General features: G+C 48.7%; 5 protein-coding genes and 1 non-coding gene across 6 annotated transcripts; 2 read left to right on the forward strand and 4 right to left on the reverse strand.

Annotated features, from left to right (window-relative positions):
• Positions 1-983: 983 nt before the first annotated feature.
• LOC123191141 (UPF0235 protein C15orf40 homolog) lies at positions 984-2,923 on the reverse strand. The gene is made up of 3 exons (XM_044603923.1): positions 2,722-2,923; positions 2,565-2,653; positions 984-1,413 (listed from the first exon to the last, which is right to left on the reverse strand). The coding sequence occupies exons 1-3, from the start codon at positions 2,921-2,923 to the stop codon at positions 1,285-1,287; spliced, it is 420 nt and encodes a 139-aa protein (XP_044459858.1). The 3' UTR covers positions 984-1,284.
• Positions 2,924-2,938: 15 nt separating this feature from the next.
• On the forward strand, positions 2,939-6,621 carry LOC123191140 (3-isopropylmalate dehydrogenase 2, chloroplastic). The gene is made up of 11 exons (XM_044603922.1): positions 2,939-3,188; positions 3,286-3,415; positions 3,549-3,660; positions 4,244-4,319; positions 4,446-4,534; positions 4,896-4,982; positions 5,181-5,297; positions 5,390-5,497; positions 5,593-5,646; positions 5,755-5,907; positions 6,245-6,621. The coding sequence occupies exons 1-11, from the start codon at positions 2,978-2,980 to the stop codon at positions 6,305-6,307; spliced, it is 1,200 nt and encodes a 399-aa protein (XP_044459857.1). The 5' UTR covers positions 2,939-2,977; the 3' UTR covers positions 6,308-6,621.
• A 628-nt stretch (positions 6,622-7,249) lies between these two features.
• On the reverse strand, positions 7,250-7,336 carry TRNAY-GUA (transfer RNA tyrosine (anticodon GUA)). The gene is given in 2 exon segments: positions 7,250-7,285; positions 7,300-7,336. It is a non-coding gene; the product is annotated as a tRNA-Tyr (tRNA).
• A 795-nt stretch (positions 7,337-8,131) lies between these two features.
• Positions 8,132-11,369, reverse strand: LOC123191139 (putative pentatricopeptide repeat-containing protein At3g15130). The gene has a single exon (XM_044603921.1). It carries the CDS (start codon positions 11,134-11,136, stop codon positions 9,019-9,021), a length of 2,118 nt encoding a protein of 705 aa, XP_044459856.1. The 5' UTR covers positions 11,137-11,369; the 3' UTR covers positions 8,132-9,018.
• Positions 11,370-11,637: 268 nt separating this feature from the next.
• LOC123191142 (serine/threonine-protein kinase ATG1t) lies at positions 11,638-13,647 on the reverse strand. Its single transcript, XM_044603924.1, has 8 exons — positions 13,323-13,647; positions 13,130-13,250; positions 12,954-13,012; positions 12,785-12,849; positions 12,406-12,499; positions 12,266-12,346; positions 12,056-12,170; positions 11,638-11,957 (listed from the first exon to the last, which is right to left on the reverse strand). The coding sequence occupies exons 1-8, from the start codon at positions 13,572-13,574 to the stop codon at positions 11,905-11,907; spliced, it is 840 nt and encodes a 279-aa protein (XP_044459859.1). The 5' UTR covers positions 13,575-13,647; the 3' UTR covers positions 11,638-11,904.
• A 2,786-nt stretch (positions 13,648-16,433) lies between these two features.
• Positions 16,434-18,476, forward strand: LOC123191143 (uncharacterized). Its single transcript, XM_044603925.1, has 2 exons — positions 16,434-17,549; positions 17,672-18,476. The coding sequence occupies exons 1-2, from the start codon at positions 16,864-16,866 to the stop codon at positions 17,688-17,690; spliced, it is 705 nt and encodes a 234-aa protein (XP_044459860.1). The 5' UTR covers positions 16,434-16,863; the 3' UTR covers positions 17,691-18,476.
• The last annotated feature ends 3,093 nt before the right edge of the window (positions 18,477-21,569 follow it).

The following is a 21,569-nucleotide window of genomic DNA, read 5'->3' on the forward strand; positions in this document are numbered from 1 at the left end:
CCCGCCCACCGCATCCCCCGGCCTTATCGTCTCCACCTATTCTCATTCATACGCGGGGCGTCTTCCTCTCAAGCATCTCTCTACCAGAGCCGGTCGTCGCCACTGACAGAGATTTGCTCCCCCCCCTCCTCCCGGTCGCGTTTGAGGGATGCTGCGAGCCCTGCCGCCCAAAGCCATCACGAGAGAGAGAAGTGATGGAGCTTTAGGGCCTGTTCGGTAGCTCGCCAGCTCCCAGCTTCCACGAATCCGCGAGGGAAGCTGGCCCGAACGGCCCAGCTCCAGGAAGCTGGCTTCCCAGATCGAAGCAACATCGACGTACAAAAACTTGGAGCCGCAGTTTTGTCGATCCCAGAAGCTGGATTCCTAGAGTTAGCGTTATTTACAATCGGATGCCACCGCGAAGTGCCTCACGTACCGGTTCGTTATGTTTCCCTCCGATCTGGGCCAAGCCCATCCTCTCTCGTCCCGTTTCACACCGATCCTACCTGTTGAGCCGACTGGGCTCTAGCCCGCTCAGGCAGGCCGGCCTGCTAGCGTGACGAGAAGCCGAAGTGATCGAGCCGAACAGTTTTCCATCGATCCCGATTCGTGGAAGAAGCTGGCGATCGAAAACAAAAGCTGGATTTGACGATTTCCTAGAGCCAGGGAGTTACCGAACAGGCCCTTAATATGCTATTTACTTCTATTTTCAAAAATCCCTGTGAAACCCTGATAGGCTGATTGTTTCCGTTTCAGCTGTTACTGTTCAAAACTAGTTTAAAAGCACGCCTTGAAACTAGTTTACAAACACGCATCAGGAAGCACTGCACGCCTTCTTCAAGGCGTCGAATATGCCCTGGAGCGTCGCATCATGCACCAGCGCAACCTTCTCCCTTGATTTGGGGTCGGAACCGATAGTCGATAGACACTTCTCTTTTCTTCACTCCAAGTACCTGCATGCGTTCATGTTCACACAAGGTTTTCAGGATTTCTGATAGTCGATAGACTTGTTTCAGGATTTGCATTGATTGCACTTTCGGACTCAGAACAGCATATGTCAAGCAGAGATACAGAGGCTCGGCCTATCCATGCAAACTATACATACACCTCAGTTACTCTTTCTTCTGATTCAGAAAAAGAGCAGTTCCCCGTCACGGTCTCAGGGACAAGACTGGCCGTGTCCAAGATTTCAGCCTTTTTACGGGGTTCAATCTCACCACGATTTATACCGGAGAAAGACCGCTGGTTCAGCTGATACACTCTGCTCAGCCAAGTTATATTACTCGCGGTTAACAACATACATCATCAAGGGCCGCACGCCTTCTTCAAGGCCTCAAAGACGCCTTTGAGTGTCACGTCCTGCACTAGCACAACCTTCTCCCTCGATTTCGAACCGGAGCCAATAGACACCTCTCTTTTCTTCACCCCGAGTACCTGCATGCATGCACATTTACACAAGGTTTTCAGATGGAGCAAAGAAATCAAGCATCAAATGTTTAATAGATCGACTTCATCTGTACTACTCCCTCCATTCACAAATACAAGATGTTCTAGCTTTTTGTGAATATGATGTATATAGACACATTTTAGTGTGTTTGTTCACTCATTTCAGTCCGAACGTAGTCCAAAACATCTTATATTTGTGAACGGAGGGAGTATTAGAATATCATGTTAAACCAGTGAATGTACTTCCAGCACAAGCACAGCAGTTTGTTTACTCCCTCTTGATTGATGAGCTAAACATAGGAAAATGCACCTATTGTCTCAATCAGCAACCAATAAGGCACTATCCAAAGAACAGCTGACATATTTGTCCATGGATTTGTCTCCTTGAATTGTAGTTTGACAATGAATTAATGCGGTCAATAGGATATTAAACAAGATACTAAGGCCATAGCGCAAGTAGGATTATGGACTGTAACTACCTGCTCAGTAGCAACAAACCCCCTGGGTGTCATTGGCAGTTAGGCGCAAACAGCCACTTAATTTGCGGTCTTAGATCAACCAATGTTCAAATCCTTGAAATGCACCCTTGACAGAATCATACCCAATTATCAAACTCACTGAACTTCGATGCTATCTTCCTCCTATTGAACACACCAAAGGTAGCCAAGTCTGAAGCAGAATGGCCAAAGAAGCAAAGATGGCAGGTGCAGTAAGACCGAGGCTAAAATGTCCTGCTAGATTGCAGTGCTCCAGGGGAAAAATATGAAATTCGAAATTCAAGAAAGAACACCACACATCTCCATGGCAAACAACTTCGCCAATCCATGTCCTCGACGGTCTGTTCAGTACTACTTGTTTCATATGCTTCATCAATAGTACTTTCTAACATGTTTAAAGTCTGAACTTCGATGGAGAAGATCTCATGCCATCAGTTTGTAACAATGAAAGTTAAAACAAATCATACTAGTATGTCCCTAGCTCGTGCTCCTAATTCCCAAACCAGAGCCGGCTGCCGACTCTCCTAAACCTTTTTCAAGCTAGTTCACAGCAATACCATGGAACTACCAATCATCATCTTGGTGGGCAGTTCATCTAGATCAAGCGGTACTGTATCAGCGGGGAGGGAATCACTAAATTACCGAGCTGATGAAGTCGACGAGGGCGGCGTTGGCCTCCCCGTCCCTCGCCGGCGCGTCGATCTGCACCCCGACGGCCTCCTCCCCGATCTCTGCAAATTAGCTCAGGACTTAGGAGGGGAGCAGCGAGGCCGAGGACTAGAGGGGGCGGAGTACGGACCGGTGATGGTGGCCATCTTGGAGCCGGGCTTGGCGTGGACGGAGATGGCGACGGTGGACGGCGGCATCAGGCGGAGGCAGCCCGGGAACTCCTCGCCGCCGGCAGCGGCGCTCGCCGCGGCCGCGGCCGCCGGCGCCGGGCCACCCTTGCCCTTGCCTCGTTTCCCTGGAGCCATCTTCACTTGGGCTGGGCCCAAGTCCATCCGCACAATATATCCCGTGGAGGCCCAGGGGACGGCCAGGCTCAGCACAGCACGATGATGACTCAGCTCCAAGCCACGCCGCTCAGAACCCTAGCCCTCTCCCGCCGGCGGGGCGCCGGCGCGGCGGCGCGGCCGATGGCGGGCTCCGTGCGGTGCTCCGCCGCGGCCAGGAGTTACAGCATTACGCTCCTCCCCGGCGACGGCATCGGCCCCGAGGTCGTCGCCGTCGCCAAGGACGTCCTCTCCGTCGCCGGCTCCAAGGAAGGCAAGCTCACCTTAGCTCCCCGTTCTTCAACGCCTCCAGCTCCGAGCACTGGCGTTGTGCCGACGATCATAGCCTGTTTGTTTTCCTTTCTTTGCAGGCGTCGAGCTCCGCTTCCAGGAGATGCTGATGGGCGGCGCGGCGCTGGACGCGGCTGGCGTGCCGCTCCCCGACGAGACGCTCGCGGCGGCGCGGGCCTCGGACGCCATCCTCCTCGGCGCGATTGGAGGGTGAGTGGAATTTTTCTGTTGACAGCAGCAACATCACTGCTGACAGCTCCGGATTGCATTTTGCTCTGGTCAGACTTTGTGATGTGCACCTGCGTTTTCTTTCAGTAATTGGGTTTGATGTTTTGATCTGCAGGTATAAGTGGGATAACAATGAGAAGCATCTCAAGCCCGAGACCGGGCTGCTCAACATCCGTGCCGGGCTTGGCGTGTTTGCCAATCTGCGGCCAGCCACCGTGTTACCGCAGGTATATCAACATGCCGTTTTAGTTGGACAACACTGCAGTTCATACTTCAGATAGCTATTTGGCTTAAGTTGCATCTGAGGCCATGTATCAAAGGCATCAGAGTGTGTCCTGCGTCCCGGCTTAATCTGTACTGGTAGTGGATTAACTTCTTTGTTTCGATTAGTACTAACATCATTGTCCTGTTTTTCTAGTGCTACTACTCAAAACTCTGCCTTTCGTACTTTAGGTAGCTAGTTAACTATATGATCTACTCCCTCCGTCCCAAAATATAAGAACGTTTTTTACACTACACTAGTGTAAAAAACGTTCTTATATTATGGGACAGAGGGAGTAGATCGCTTAAGTTGCATCCAAGGCAATGTATCGAAAGTTGAGTGTCTCCTGTGTCCTGACATGATCCGTACTAGCAATTCATGGTTTAATAAGCAATAAAGTACTACCAAATGAAGTCATAGCTGCAAATTTTGGGCCGAATGGACTTGTTTGCTTCACTTATTTCTGGCTATATACTTGCACTAATATGCTGATTTGCTCATATGTTCCCTATGTAATTACTTCTCTCTTTGCCCTCACACTTTTGTAGTTAGTAGATGCATCTACTTTGAAGAAAGAGGTAGCTGAAGGAGTTGACATCATGGTTGTTAGAGAGCTTACTGGAGGTAATGTTGACTAAACTACAATAAAACATGGCTGGTTATTCCTCTTTCGTTGCTGATTTATATGTTTCCACGTGCATTCTGATGAAACTTGAAACTTCTACTGGTATTTTATTTTCTGCGTGGCAGGGATCTACTTCGGCAAGCCTAGGGGTTTTGGAACCAATGACAAGGGAGAGGAAACTGGCTTCAACACTGAAATATATTCAGTTGCTGAGGTGACTCCACTGTTCCCCTTTCATTTCAACTATCTCCCTGATAAACTATTCCACCCCCGAAGGAATAAACATGACTAAATCTATTGATCATTTTGTATCTGTATTTCTTTCCTCTATGATGTCAGGATGTATTTTCTGTAAGAACACATGTAATTAGATTAAAAAAAACTCTTTGTTTGATACCAACAGAAGGCATAAACATGACTAAGTCTGTTGATCATTTTGTTTCTCTGTTTCTTTCCTCTATGATGTCAGGATGTATTTTCTGTAAGAATACGTGTAATTAGATTAAAAAACTCTTTGCTACCATTTTTATTGAATACAATGCATTAACTATTTGTCCGAACAACTCTATCCCCAGATCGATCGTATTGCCCGTGTTGCATTTGAGGTTGCTCGCAAGAGAGGAGGGAAACTATGCTCGGTGGACAAGGCGAATGTGCTTGAGGTACTTAATTATAGGAATCCCAAATATTTTTGAGTTGTTTGACTTGTATGGAAATTAGAACCGTGCCATGGAGCATATTTGAGACAATATTATATTCAATGTTTTATAACTGTTTCTTAAATATTTAGTTGGATGCGACGATTATGACCTATCATTTTGCTGAGCCTAATACATCATTTTCCCCTAATGCTATTGTAGGCATCTATGCTTTGGAGGAAACGGGTAACTGCAATAGCTTCCGAATTCCCCGACGTTGAGCTCTCACACATGTACGTTGATAACGCTGCAATGCAGCTTGTTAGGAATCCTAAACAGGTTTGTTTCTTTGTATGCAACTTATCTCACCCTGAGCTAAGCAATATGGAGATGTGCTGACCGCCTGTATTCCCTTCCCTTCATTATCACAGTTTGACACGATTGTGACAAACAATATCTTTGGTGACATATTATCGGACGAAGCATCAATGATCACAGGAAGCATTGGAATGCTGCCATCTGCCAGTGTTGGTGAATCGGTAATATAAGTTGTTTTCAGAGTTCAGACGCACTTCTTTTATGCCGAAATTGCTGGAAGTAAAGCGCTTATCAAGGATCTTCTTTTTCTGTATAGGGACCGGGTCTTTTTGAACCCATTCATGGCTCTGCTCCTGACATTGCTGGCCAGGTTGACATAGCTCCTAAATTCAGAACAATCCTTGGATAATACTGCGCTGCCTTTTGTTGTCTAACTCTGTTCAAAATTCTGCTCCCTTCTACAATCTGCTGAGTGCAGGACAAGGCAAACCCGTTAGCTACAATTCTTAGTGCGGCGATGCTATTGAAATATGGCCTTGGTGTAGAAAGTGCTGCAAAGAGAATCGAAGCCGCGGTTACAGAGACACTGGACAATGGGTTCCGAACTGGGGACATACATTCTCCTGGGACGGTAAGATTAGTCCATGCAAACATGTTCAATAATTGCTGCCCTGAATATTTGCTACATTTATGTTGGAAGAGAAATCCAATGCCTATGTTTCTGCCAAATAAAGAATTAAATATTCGTCTGCTTCGTACAGTTGTACTTACATTGTTCTTTACTTGCACATCAATCACGAGTACTTAGATTGTTTGACAAATAGAAGGATTTAGTCCTCTGTTTCTTAGCCTGCCAAACTTCTAACCTGTGACCACTGGTTGTAGAATATACTCATTAGCAAGCGCTACTTTTTGCTCTCGTTTCCTCTTTTTTTCCGAACTTACGTAGTTTTGTTCTTGCGCTGCAGACATTGGTTGGATGCAAGCGAATGGGAGAGGAAGTGCTGAAGGCTCTGGAGTCGCAGAAGTAAACAGCAAACCGATAGCCATCAGTACGGAGGTTTGAAGAAGCCTGCATCATGGGATGGTCGAAAGTGCACCGGGATCTGATCTGACCTTACCCCGCCAAAGATCGTCGATCTTGCCCCTGGATTGTGTGATTCTGTTTTTATGTTTGCCTGCTTCCGCCCTTGTGGTTGGGTGCAGGAATTTAGCGGATCGTCTTTTCCCTTTCTCGTTGGAAAGATTTTTGTGCGCCTTTATTGAATGAATTGTGTCGGTGATGGATAGAAAATTTGGGATGGTTCCCTTTGCGCCTCGCTGGAATGAAAAGGAAATTGGATTTTGTGGCACTGTCATTTGTGATAAGTCGGTAAATTCCTGTCATTGGTCAGCGCTCTCTTCTCATGTATCTTATTAAAACGAGTGGTTAACAAAACTAATCATCAACCAGATTTTGGGGTTGTGCTAATCTAAGCAGCAGATTCCAATGTGACCTTGTGAACCTAAAAATCGCCAGCAATATGACTTTCCCAAAGATTTAGTATAGCTATATCATCAAAAGTAAATAGAGTGGAAGAAGATTGATTTATGGGAATATATTTATTTTTTTGGGAATATTTAAAGATCAAATGTTTACAATAAAAATCCGACCTAGGCCCTTTTCGGAGACTCGCCACTCCGCTCCCGGAGCTGGAGTTAAAAAGCAGGAAGCTGGGAAACAGATGCTCCACAGCTCCTTGTATTTATACTGGTCTAAAGGATTTAAGTTTTTGTACGCCTACATTGGTCAATCTCTCACCTCATGGTCACCAAATTCAAAATGGCTTTCTGAAATTGAATCTCCATCCATTTCATTCCCTATTTGAGAAAGATTCGTTTTCGAAAGATTCTCAGACAAAACGAAAGAGTCTTGTGAATTCCATTTTTGGTATTTAAAGACTTAAAATAAAAGAAGAAGAAAAAAAAGGATTTCCGACCTACCGGATTCGAACCAGTGACCTAAGGATTTAATCTGCATCCACTACAGTCCTCCGCTCTACCAACTGAGCTAAGGTCGGCTTGTGCTATTTGTTCTCATCGTGCCTCTTTTGACAGGAAACCCGTAGCCCAGCAGTGCTATAGCACCCAACCCTCCCCAACCAAAGTCGAGTGAATTGCGGACCGCCTCACAATTAGCATACCACCAAATTTCTCTTGTGGGATTCAATGCTGCCAATTTCATATTCCTCTGAAAACTGCGCAGCAGAGTTTTTTGAGATGGAACACAACGACAGGTACATTCAGGGAGTGATGCTCTAACCCTAAACCCTAAACCCTAAACCCTAAACTCTAAAATCTATGCCAGATACACAACTCAAGTCTTTCTGTCGGTACACCCAACATCCTCCTTCAACTGAATTCAGCGATGCACGTTCGTATCAGAAAGAAGGCTCACAACTACAGTACGTAAGTATAGCATTCACCGTGCTTGCTTGTCTCAGAACAGTGCTTCAACCAGACTAACTGGCCGATGAACAATCCAAAACCAGGCCCCATCTGCAGTACAGTAGCTTTCTTCCTCCGGGCCCGGGTCCGGGTCCGGGTCCGGGAGCACAGCACGCCTTTAACCAGATGTGTAACATGGAGACCGAATATATCGACGGTTAACTGAAACACAAGTTTGATACTGATGAAACACAAGTTTGATACTGATTTCGTAGCGCAGCCTGGATGGAGCATGCACAAGCACGACAACGCAACTCCGGACAGAGAGAACATCTCGACGGCCAAATGGAAGACAAATGTGTTGGACATTGAATCCGTAGCGTTAGATAAGGGCACACAAATAAAGTAAAATTGAAAGGTCTACGATCGAGGGACAAGCAGCACGCTTGAGCATTTCATTGACCGCCACCCACGGTAACACGGTAGGTGGGACAGTGTCAGCATACAGGGGTAAACAGCGAGTTGCTGGCAGGTCAGCCGGCAGGACTCGATGATTATTACAAGGCCTAAGGAGCCAGATAGAGACACATCAAGCGGGCCACGCCAATGCATATCAGGAGCAGTGGTCTCCACTCTCCAACAAGAACTCGAGTCTCTCAGGGCACCTAACATTTTCCTTAAAATAAATTCAGCAATGTACGCACCTGGCTAATGTATATGCTGAACTTGCTCATGGGGCTCAGTAACTGGCATCCACTTTGCGGCGACCAGACAGATCACCAAGGCCAAAGAAACGCACATAATTTCAGGGCCGAGTGAGGTAGCAAATTCCTTGGGTGCTCTGTTTTAGCTGAAGAACCAACAATTCAGAAGCAAAGCTGGTATGGTGCCTTTCCTCCTTCCTCCAGGCACTCACACTTTGAAAACAAGCAGTCTGTGTCCATCACTTTGTTTTAGTCTTGTACCGAAAGAACAAACCCCTCTCCTCCTAATCTTCATGCGCGATCGAGCTGCCAGGATACTGTGACCAAAGCAGTGCCCACATGAAAAGCTCAACTTCACTTGGGCATATGGCAATTCCCAAATCTTGTTCCACAAAGGACCATCATCAGATCAGATCAGATCAGAACATAGATTGTATGTATGTTGCCTGCAGCCTGCACAACTCCGGGCGGAGCGGATATCTTGATGACATAGCGACCAATGGATAGCCATGTTGCCTGGCATTTCAGTGGTAAAGCCGTTTGTGTTTCTTTTTTCTTTTGTCCAGTCAGCTTATGAGGTGTGCGTTTCAGTGTGCCTTCTGTTATGTGTGTCACCAGTAGTCTTTGCAGGAGCAGGCGCCGTTCTGGAACCTGTGAAACCGGTTGGCGTCCCTGACCACCATCGCCCTCCCCACCACCCGCGACAGCCCCTTGAAGAACTCGTGGCAGTCGCCACACACCCGCAGGTTCTTGTACACCCTGATCACCTCCCTCCTCCCCTCCTCCTCCTCCTCCTCCTCCCCATCGACATGGTGGCGCTCACCGTGGTGCAGCAGCCACAGCCCTACGGCCAGCCTCTCGCTGTGCGCCCGCAGGCCCTCGGCGCGCGATTCCTCATCCACGTCGTGCAGCTGTGTGCCGACGACGGCGCCAGGGCTGTACCCGAGCTGCTCCCTCATCCTACTCTCAAACTCCAGCAAGACGCGGCGGATGTCGGCGGCGCGCGGGTGGGTGGCGTCGCCACCGCCATAGAAGAAGTGTGCCTCCTTGCCGACCTCCACCCAGCTGCACCCACCCTGCTTCCGCAGGCCCCGGCGCCGCATGGCATCGCGCACCTGCTGGTGCTCCTGCCACTTACCGGCCTCAGCAAAGATGTTCGACAGCATCACATAGTTCGCCGGGTTGTCGCCGTCCATGGCCAGGAGGGCCTCACCTGCCTCCCTGGCTATAGAGACGTCTTTGTGCACCCTGCAGGCGCTGAGAAGCGTCTGCCACACCCCAACGGTGGGTGCCATCGGCATCGTCGCAACGAGGTCCCTGGCCTCCGCGAGCTCCCCAGCGCGGCCAAGGAGGTCGACCATGCACGCGTAGTGCTCTGCTCTCGGCCTCAGCCGCGGGTCCTGTCGGATCACTGAGAAGTACCGGCGGCACTCGTCGACAAGGCCAGAGTGGCTGCATGCTGACAGAAGGGCCAGGTAGGCTACCTCATCGGGCTCCACGCCTTCCGCTCGCATCTCCTCGAACATGTCAATGGCCTCACGCCCATGGCCATGCTTCCCAAGGCCGTTGATCATTGCTGTCCATGACACAACGTTCCTCACTGGCGTCTCCCGGAACTGCCGCTCCGCCTCGTCAGTCAGCCCGCACTTGTGGTACATGTCCACGATGGAGTTGGATACTGACACGTCCATCCCTGCTGGATTCTTCACCGAGTAGCAGTGCATCTGCCTCCCTTGCTCCACGAGGGCGAAGTCTGCAAACACACCGACGACGCTGGAGAGGACATGTCCATCAGCACGGACGCCGGAGCTCCAGAACCGCCTGAACAGATCCAATGCTTCCTTCACCTGCCCTTCTTGTGCATGCCCGATGATCACCGTTGTCCACTGGATGGCATTCTTCCTTTCCAACCGATTGAACACCTGCATCGCCACTGGGAGGCACCGGCATTTTACATAAACGTCAAGCAGCGCGCCGGCGAGGATGGCATTGGACACCGTGGAAACCCCTCTGGTCGTCATGGCTGCATGAATCTGCACACCCTCGTGAGCCGCGCCTAGGCCGCTGCAGGCCTTCAGCAAGCTGGCGAAGGTGAACTCATTGGGCTGACAATCCTCATCTCCTCGCCGCTGCATCTCCCGGAAGACGAGCAGCGAGTCCCTGCCTTGCCCAGCGTGCGTGTAGCCGGAGATCATGGCGTTCCAGGTGACGAGGTCCCTGAATGCAGCAGCGCCATCAAACACGCGCCGCGCATCGCCGATCCTCCCGCCCTTGGAGTACACGAGCACGAGCGAGTTGGCGACGACGCCGTGCCCCTCGAACCCCATCCTGACGCAGGCCCCGTGGACCCGGACGGCCGCGCCCGTGTCGCCGACGATGCCGCACGCCTTGAGGGTCGCCGAGAGCGTGAACTCGTTCGGCGGGACCTCCGAGAGCCGCCGCATCTCCCCGAACAGCCGGAGGCACTCCCCGGCGCGCCCCTGCTGCAGGAAGCCCACCATGAGGGCCGTCCAGGACACCACGTTCCTCTCGGGCATTCCGTCGAACACCTGGCCGGCCGCGTCGAGCCTCCCGCACTTGGCGTACATGTCGATGAGGTTGTTGCCCAGCATGGTGTCCGTCCCGAAGCCGAGCTTGGTGAGCGCGCCGTGGAGCTGCGCGCCGCCGCGGAGGTCCGGGCTCCTCGCGCTCGCCCGGAGGAGGTCCGCGAGCATCTTCCGCCGCTCCATTGGGTTCGCCCGGGGGAGTTGGAAGGGAGATGGCGCTGCGGGGAGGGCCCGGCTGGGGCGATGAGAGATGGCGGCCAGGTCAGCATGTGGAGGGGTGCCGGTCGTGGGCGCGTCGAGTGCGCGCTGGGAGTGGCGTCGGACGGGGAAAGAGAAGAGGGAGAGGGACAAGTGTGGTATTTTCTTCTCTGTAATTTCCGAAGTGCTGGAACGTGATTTTCAAGGCTCACTACAAATTTGGGTCAAAATCATCCATTTTCATATGGAAATTTTGAACTGGGTGGCATGCTTTCCTTTTCAGTTTATCTGGTGTTGGCTTTGATACTCCCTCCATCCGAAATTCCTTGTCAGAGAAATGGATGTATCTAGACTTATTTTAGTTCTACATACATCCATTTTTATCAATTTATGTGACAAGTAATTTCAGATGGAGGCAGTATTGTTTTTCTTACATTCCGAAAACAAACTAGTCAGGAAAGATCCAAATAAGAAGCGAATTCCAGGTTAGTCGTCATTTTCATTTATACTGGTAGACTTGCGTCCAGAGTTTCCTTACATTATATTTACATTCACATTATTATACAGCAAGTCAAATACAGTAAAGTAATCAGCCAGTCCTAAGCTTCAGATATTGAGCAGTCCTACAGGCTAGTACAAACATTCAGATCTATATTGGCACTATCTGAAGCCAACACAAACGAGCCAACGGATCCTATGCTTCAGATGATACTGCGGCCAGCACCAAAATCCGCTTCAGTTTCAGCGTGGCATCTATGGTCGGAGGAAGCCGTGGTTGATGAATTCTTGCAACGACAGCCGCTTCACTGAAAACAAAACAGGCGTCCAAACGTCAGCTATGTAACCATCCAGAGTTTCAGCATTTTGGTTGAGGGGAGAGGCGGCATGACCAGCGTCGACAGACCTGGATTCGTGCATAGTAGTCTGGTGCATATGTCGATGGAATCAGGATGCAGGCTGGGCACAACGAGTTGCGAGAACGGAAGAGAGCTACTAGTTCTGTTTATGCACTGAAGCATCTGAAGAAAGGAACGTGTGAGCCAAGGAGGACTGTTGCGAAATCTAAGTTTCTGATAGGATGATTGAACACCATTGGCGAGTGAAAGGGCAGCACCTGCACATTGCTTCTACCACGGAACGGTGGGTAGCCGTTCAAGAGCTCAAAGAGGATCGCGCCGATACTCCACAAGTCTACCTGCACGCAGGAGATGTTCAGATTTGTGCGATTCATGTGGCCAAAAAGGTTGGGCATACCTTGTCATCGTACTTCTGAAATAGCATGACTTCAGGGGCCATGTACAAACGGGTGCCACAGGCTGTCTCCGCGTACTCCCCAGGATGAAGAACCCTAGCAAACAGAGCAACAAATGTGACTGGATTTCTGTTTGCCCAAAAATTCGATCGCCTAACGAACGAGCCTTACTTATCACGCTGAACCTACTCCACCATGTTTAGCATCATTAAATATATTTTTGGTTTCTGCTACTCTGATGTGGTTCAGTAGCTAACAGATGTTGAAAAACGTCTAATGATCTATTTCTCAGCTGAGTGAAGGATGAGTGGCATATTTTCGTTTTCTACAACTACTCATACATGACTAAAACAAATAATTATCATCAATCCAAGAACATACCTGGACAGGCCAAAATCGGATATCTTGAGTATCGCATCGCTGCCGGGACAAGAGAGAAGGATGTTCTGCAACAATCCATTCAACAGCTCTATCAATTCAAAATTGGCAGTTTCAACCTAGTTGGAAAGCACTAAACAAATAGTTCAACAAGGGATTTCAGTCCCTAGACCTCAGGCTTCAAGTCCCGGTGGACGACGTGGTGCCTGCGGAGCACTTGCAAACCAGCTCCTGCCAGCCACAGGGGGCAAGCTCCAGTTTTCACACATCACATCGAATCGAAATCGATGGTGGAAACAAGAATTCGTCGAACAATTGGGGAATACTGTAGATGATAGGATGAATTACCGATCTGTCTCATGAAATTCCTGGCGACGCTCTCCCCCACCCTGCCGCCGGTGCGCTGGATGTAGGCCGCCAGGTCTCCCCCCTCGCACAGCTCCATGACGAGGTAGATGCAGCCCGGGGTCTGGGGCAGAATCGATTGTTACAAGACGAAGGACTGTGGCAATCAAGGGAGGGAGCTTAGGGTTGGTCGTACCCGGACGACGTCGAGGAGGCGGATGATGTTGGGGTGGCTGACGGCGGCGAGGAAGCGGAGCTCGCAGTCGAGGCTGCCGCGGAGGCGGGCGGGGAGGCCGGCCAGCCGCACCTGCTTCACGGCCGCGGGGGCGCCGGTCGACAGCCGCACCGCGCGCCACACCGACGTGGCCGGGGGCCGCCCGCCCAGGCGCTCGCGCAGCTCGTAGCCGCCCACCACCGGCGGCGGCGCCTCCGTGCTCCTCCCTGCCATCGAGAACGGACTGGAAGGCCCGTACCAACCGAGACAGAAAAAAAAAATCTTGGAATGAAAATAGCAATTCTGCTTGGGCAAAGAGCCCCATTATCTCAGAGGCCGTGAGCCCAGGATGAGAAAGATCAAACTATTAGCAAAAGCCCATCGATTATTCTTCTACTCCTGCGCCTAACTGTTCTATCGGAGGATCTCAAAAAAAAAAAAACTGTTCTATCGGAGAAACTAAAATGAAAATGGAGGTTATCCCAGCAGGGTCATTTTTTATGTCCTGGTAGCACGCCAAGTGCGTCTAGCCACTGTCACATATCACGTGTTGGGTGCACCCTCTGAATTCCATATTTATTTATTTTCTTACATATTTTCGGGTTTACATGGGTTTTCTTGGGTTTTTAGTTTTCGCCCAGTTTTTCTTAGGTTTTGTAGAGAAAATATCATGGATCTTTTTTTTTGTGAAAAAAAATTGTGCTTCCACGAAAAGCACAGATTTGCTTCTCGTGAAGACACAAATTTGTTTTCGCGAAAGAAAAAAAAAGTTCTTCTAGATTTGATTCTCTGAGAAACAAAGACTTACTTTTCGTGGAGGCACATATTTGCTTACGCGAGCTTCTAAAAAAAATGTGCTTCCATGAGATGCATTTCCTTTCACGAGAAGCACATTGAAACGGGAAAAAAAATGTGCTTCCACGCAGTGGCGAATCTTGGAAGAAAATTGAGGGCGGGCTCAAAGTAACGGTGTGAAAAAAAACACTGACTCTCAATTCTTTTTTTCAAAGAAGGTCAAAATTTGCTAGAATACTACTGAAAACATGTACTATGCACTAGAATTGTTTCAGATTTTTTTAAAATATAAAATTTTGAACCAAAAATTGGTTATGTTTAGCAAAATAGCCAATATCTCAAAATCTTGCAACCCAAATTACCTCAGAATTTCCCAGATACTACTGGGCACACATAGTATTTACTGTAATTTTTTGGAATTATTTGAAACTTATCAAATGTTAGACTTTAGCAAAATTGCCATGGTTCGAACTATAATAATATAGTAATGGTAGCAGCCTCGTGCGTGCTCTCTGGGACGATGGGAAGCAGCAACGGCCTCATGCGAGCGAGCCAGCGAACAAGTGGTGTGGGGCTGGGCTAGAAACATCAAACGTTTGGCTGGGCTGGGCCTTAAGTGTAGTAGAAAAAAAAATTGGCAGCGCTGGAGGGCAGGCTCGAGCCTGCTAAAGCCTGGCCTGTAGATTCGCCACTGCTTCCACCGGAGGCAAATATGTGCTTCTCATAGAGGCACAAATTTGCTTCTGCGAGAAGAACATCTATTCTTCTCTAAAAAAAGAAAAGAAAGTGAAAAGAACCATGGTTCCATCTCGTTTTTTTTCTCTTTCAATTTTTTCTCTTTTTATGTAAATAAAAGTTCATCGAAACCCATTAATATGGGATATTTTTGAAAATCTCGACACGAGAAATCAAACGATGAAAACTGTTCGGGGTTTGGACGCACGGTTCAAGAGATAAAACATTTTGAATAAACGAATCTATGACTCCATGTTGCGACAAGTGGCACATATATAGTGCGCCACTTGTCAACGCCTGAGAAAGTGGGAGTGATCTTTCCAAGAGGTAAAACTAGTTATTTGATATTCTCTACATAGTGTGAAGCCCTAAAAAAATGTTCTCTACATACACAACAAACTGTAAAATTGCCCTGTTTTATTTGTACATAGTTGTCCTACTCCAGACAAGTCAGTTGGCCAAATGAACAATAACCAAACGACCAGAAAGGGCACATGCGACTTTTTAGAAAATGGAAGCTTTATTGCCCGGCCTCTGCATCGTAGTCTCTCATCTTGCAACATGTGGGTGTGGCGCTCTCGCAGCTCCCAGCCACCCACTTTTGCCAAAGCTGTGAAGCAGTGGGAGAGAGAGTGCCATTTATTTTCCATATGTTTTGAGGGGATTCATTTTTTTCATGGAATGAAAATAGCCATATGTTTTGAGGGTATTTTAGAAAGGTGTGCCAACAACTCTGCCAAATGGGCCTAGCCCAACCTTATACTGGATTTTCCTTCTATGCCTGTCGTCATTGAATTGTTATCTTCTCTTCTATTAAAGAGGATATGTCGTCGTTGTGATGGTTCGACCTCCTACGTGTTTGTTTTTCTTTCTATTTGTTTGAGGGTAAAAATAGGTGATGGAAAACCTACAGGTTTCTTTTTCTTTCCAATTGTTTGAGGGTAAAGAAAGTGAAGTCTTCTTTTGAGAGAAAAAAAGTGAAGGTTGGGAGCAAAGCAATACTACTCACTATCCTCTTGTTTTTTTTAGGGAATACTATCCTCTAGTGGAGCCGATGGATGTGACCCGATTTTGTGGATAGGGCCGGTGTGATAAGCCATACGGTCGGGCCCAAACCTGGTCTAACAGCCGTGCTTCGTGGGCCTTCCCAGAAGCACATATGCTGACACGTCATGAGCCTGGCACAACCGTGACACGCCTGAGCCGCTAGGTGAGGCCTGCGTGTCAGCACGACACGACGGGTAAGTAACCTGGTCGGCCTAGGCACGCCACTGATTGTTTGTAATTTATATTTTTCTTTTGTATTTTTCTTATCCTTTTATAATTTAAGGCGTGACTTTGTACATTTTTTCCTTCCCAGGATGGAAGGTTTTAATAAGGCAATAACTAATAAAGTCCAAGATTTATCTCATATAGCACTTTACCTCCTCCTTTTTTTGTATCTTTTTTCTAAAAAAAATGCAGATATTTCTAAAAATTCAAAGTAATTGGGGGAAAAAGGCCAATAAAATATAAACATGCCACGCCCAGCTAATGTGCCGTGCCAGACCCAAAAGGATGGGTTGTGCCGTGCCATGCTGCGTGGCGCCCGTTGGCCAAGTTCTGGCACCCCTATCCCCACCACCACAAGAACTGCGATGGCTGATGGCGGCGGCGGCGAGCATAGCAATCTCAACGACCCCATCCCTTCCCCCGCAAGAACTGCGACGGCGGATGGCGGCGGGGAAGACGTCGTGGAGGGGAGCCCTCCGCCGTTCAAAATCCGCAAGCTGAGCGCTCCGGGTACGAGTGAGGCCATGGCTGCCAGGGACGGCAAGATCGGCGAGCGGATGGATTCGGATGAGGCCATTGAGTCGATGGCTGCCAGAGGCGGGCATGTGGATACAGAGATGACCCAATTCAAGTATGTCGAGGTTGCGGATGAGGACACGATGAACGGAGGCAAATCAAAGCAGCAGATCAAGAACCCAGGGGAGGAGAGGGGGAGGTCGAGATGGACCTAGGCAAATCAAGCTCCATCATCTCCGAGCAGGAGATCAAGGAGCTCTGTGCACAGATGGACGAGATGGTCGCTTTTATGAATTACAGGATCATACCGTCAGCCCCACTTATCTGCAGCAGCAGCAATGGGACAAAAGATGAAGAAGACAAGGCGCCGCAGTCCCCGGGGATCGACGGCATCTTACAGCGGCTAGCTGACATGCGGCGCGACATGTCCAAGCTCAAATCGGAACTGGCCCCTTTCTGGCACGAATACCCATATGAGAAGAAGTCGGAGCTGACTCCGGAGGAGAGGGAGAAGAGGATCAAATCCTGGCACGAGTATGAGAAGCTGGACAACAAGGACAAGGCCAGCAAGGAGATGGAGTTCGACGTGGACGACTTCGAGGGCTACTGTCAAGGCATGACAGCTTTAGTTGAACACTTTAGATACACAAGTAAGATATATATGGCCAACACTACACGCCGAGACAGACCCCACACCATCTTGCTTCCAACAAGATCACATTGCAGATCTTCTCCTTCAAAATTGCCAACATCGATTTGGACCTGCAATGGCCACTCCTGGAATGGCCACTCAAAGTGTACGGCCTCATCGCTGCACGAGACAGTGTGGATCGCAGACGCAATTTTCTCTTCTTACGGGAAAGGGACAATTTCCAAGAGATCACCCAAGAAGTATGCGTCTGCCGTATTCTGTTAAATCTCCTTTTTATCTCCTCCTTGTTACACGTGTCTTACTTTGTTGATCCATTGGTTTGTTGCAATTAATTAAGCATGTGTAATGATGATGCTTGCAGAAACCCTTCTTGTGCTTGACTGGCCCATCTCGTGCAATTTTGGCTCAGGACCATGTTAGCCTTGAAGTCCAGCTAAAACTTAAGGGTCCCTCGGAGTCTGAGGACACAATGTTGATCACTAAGAGATGCCAGCACAGTCACTATCATGCCGATAATGATTTATATACTCTTACCTTGGAGAACCGTCTTTGCACAACAGAGTTAAGCCTGCAGCAAGTATACCGTGAATCTGTCCAAGCAACTTTCTTGCGCGTCGGTGGCTTTGTTAAAGGCAGTACAACCCCTTTCATTCATGGAGGCCGTGTTGCTTGCTCCTCACCACCTCATGGAGGTCAAGGCACTGCCCCGCCCACCCAAGTTGTGTTACTTGATTCTCGTTATTGTGATGGTGGGAAGATGCCAATAGGCGAAGAAGATGGTTACCTTGATCTGTCGAGGCATGTTGTTTCTGTTGAATTACGGACAATGAGTGAAGATTCTGAAGAATTGGAAGAAACCCTGAAAGTTGTCATAGAAGCCTACTCAGACTCTCCTCCTAAAGTTTCTGCGAAAGCTGATGTCATGGTCAAGCCTCGGTATTGCGGCATAAGTGAACATGAATGTGTCCTTCACGGCTCTACGGTGAAGATTACCATTGCTTGGTCACCTATTCTTCGAACCAACAAGGTTATTCTGTGAGAGGGATAGATGTTCGATGGTGCTCAAGCGTGAATGTTATGAAGCATGATACCCACTGCCCTGTTATATCCATCTATTTCTCTGTTTTGCCAGTAGTTGTTTGTCCGTTCAAGTATTCAATCAGTTATGTAAGATGTGGACATATTGTTGTATCGATTTGCTATGTAAGATTTCGACCATGTGCTTATCGACTCTGGTTTATAAGTCATCTCTAGATGTGTTTCTACTTCTATTACTGCTATAACGTGCAAGTCAAGCTGTGAGAATTGTTTCTGGTTTGACTGTTAAGCAGGCACGTTATGCAAAGTGTCTGTAATGTTTTGTTAATATTCCAGGCCATGTTACTCTCTCTAGTCTAGAATAATATTTGCTTTCATTTTTTTACAAATAGAATCAGATGGATATGCTCTGCTGGGAACTTGAGCTGCAGCAAAACGCTCAGTTTTCTTTTTTGTCATGCTTAAAATCTCTGCCCAGTCGATAGAAATATGGAATGTGAGCTCATTTTCACTGGTTATATGGCATCAGTTGTACACACTATGCAGGCATGTTACGTTGCTCATGAACTACTGATCAGTCTTGTTTAACATGTGATCAACTCGGTGCACATCTATGCTGTAGAATGTTGTGCCAGAAGAATGCTATGAAGTATGGTATGATGCTCATCTATCTACTTCTGTTTTGCCAGTAGGTGGTTATTTGTTTGTTCAAGTACCGAGCCCAGTTATACCCTTGGACCAGTTATATCTATCGACTACGAATTGTTAAGTTATGTTGTGTGAAATATTCTGTTTTGATTTCTACCATAACTTGTATTCTGTTTTAATATTCTTCTTATCGAAGTTGCATTTAACAATTTACTGTTTAGCTTCATATTATCTTCTTTGTTCATTTTATCTTGTTGAAGCTTGTCTGGAACAAGTTAATCAATTATACATTGTCTTTTATGGAATTCGCTTAATAATCATTTTATTTCCTTTTTTTTGAAAAGGAGGAATACCCCCGGCCTTTGCATCTGGACGATGCATACGGCCACTTTATTAATTATAACACAAGACCTTACAAAGTCGTACAACAGTAAGACCAAAGCCACCATCTTCGCAACCTCTGTCGCTACTCCTATCTATCTGATGAAGGGGCGCTGATGGTCTGGGCCTAATACCAAACAGACCTCGCAGCCAAACCTAACATCTGAGACCTGAGGTCCCAACCAGGACTCCTTCCGGGTATGGGCACCCACCAGTCCGGCGTGCTCTTCAACCAGGCCCCCTGCCGGGTATGAGGCCGCCGCAGCCACGTACCATCAATCCATCTTCAGAGCTGTACTGTTGCATGAACCGTGCCAGGCCTCTCTGCCATCGACGCCACCACGACGCCAGAGAGCGCCACCATCCTGCGCTCGTCCATCATCACATGCCCACCGGCGATACCCCTACTGCTCCATGCCGCCGAGACTCGCCGTTGTCGACGTACCAGATGCCACGCCGCTCCTCCGACGCGAACACGAAAAACAGGAAACGCCCTAAAGATACAAGGGGCACTCTGCACAACATGAAAGCCGCCGCGAGCAGCTGCAGAAATCCAGCCGACAGCCAAAGCCCCCACCTTCATGAGCCCACACCCGAATCCTAGCTCCCCAGGCAACGCCTCCAAGGAGGGGATGACGCCCATGGCGCCACCGCTGCCCAATCCAGACCGGATTTTGGGTTTTCACCCGGGAGAGGACCGGAGGTGACAAGAATAAGGACCACGACACCGCCTTCAGGAAGGATGCGTCGCCCGAAGCCGACGCCGCTGTCGAGCCGAACCAGCCGGCCTAGGGTTTCCCCTGGTCCCAATCTGCACCACCATCCCCAGAAGCACCGGAACTAGCAGCATCCATCGGCCACAAGCGCAAAGGGGAAGGAGCGAGAAGGAGGGAGTAGCAGGCCTCCAGATCTGGCGATGACGAAGGCCCCGAACTGCCGCCGCCAAGCGCCGACTCCCCACCACCCGAGCGGTCGAGGACGCCGGGCAGAGTCCCCGCGCACACCGTCCAGAGCGCGAACGGCGGCGCCGAACCAGCAGGGGCCGCCGCCCCGTGGATCCAGATCTCCGCGAAGGGACGATGAAGGCCTCGCCGCCACCTTCCTCGGCAGCCGCGCGACGCATCGGCGGCTCCTCTAGTGGCGACGAGGAGGAGAATAAGGGGGAGGGGGACCGCCGGCGGCGGCTAGGGTTAGCCGCCCGTGTCGCCCCTGTTGGAGCGACGCGGGGGGGGGGGGGGGGGAGGAGATCAGGAAGAGTTAGACTGTAGACCCCTAGTTGTCTATGCGTCTAGTATGTGCTTATGCTTTTTTATTTCCTATCTTACCGTTTCTATACTCACTTTAGTTAACCATGTTTTTCATGCTCAGTTTTGTTAGAAAGAGATGACATGAACGTTTCATGAAAATTTTAATGTATTCATGTGATGTTTTCTTGGTTTTCCTTGCCAGATTAATATGAAATCAGAAAAATGTCGATGCAGATCAAAGAAAACAAGACAAGGTCGTTACCACAAATTAGTTTGAATTCTTGGAAGCCATTGTATATTTATAGATGAAGTTGAGCTATTAGGAATCCTTATATGAGCTCTGTTTAGAGAGAGCCGCACAAGTCAAACCATCAATGACCATGAAAATTATTCTGTTCCATTACATCTCATTCATGTGATGTTTTCTTGCTTTTACCGAAAAAGGCTTTCGCCCCGCTTTATAAATAAAGCAAACCGCCAGAGTGCACACATACAAGGACTAGTCCAAACACACACACTCAAATCTCAAAAGAGGAAGTACAAAAGGTTCTGTTGAGGGCACGTCTCAACAAGCCCAAACAAAAAAGGAAAAAAAAGGGGCGCTGGAGAACTCGTCAGGCGCCTAATCTGGCTCCGGTGGAGGCGGAGGGGGCGGCGGCGACAGTCGGACGGCCATCGAGCGAAGGTCGGCGATGAAGGCGGAGATGGCGTCCCGGTCCTGTGGGCGGCTAAGCGGCCGCCAAAGCTGCAAGTAACCAGACAGTTTGAAGAGAGCGTTAGTAGCCCGTCGAAAAGGAGAAGGGAAGAAGACAAGGTGGTTACCACAAATTGCATCCGTGAGAGCTCTCGTTCTCCACTTTTAGTTACTTAATACTTGGAAGCCATTGGATTTTTACAAATGAAGCTGAGCTTTTAGGAATCCGTTATGAGCTCGGTTTAGAGAGA

The sequence above is a fragment of the Triticum aestivum genome, chromosome 2A (assembly GCF_018294505.1).
Source record: "Triticum aestivum cultivar Chinese Spring chromosome 2A, IWGSC CS RefSeq v2.1, whole genome shotgun sequence".
NCBI lineage: Eukaryota > Viridiplantae > Streptophyta > Magnoliopsida > Poales > Poaceae > Triticum > Triticum aestivum.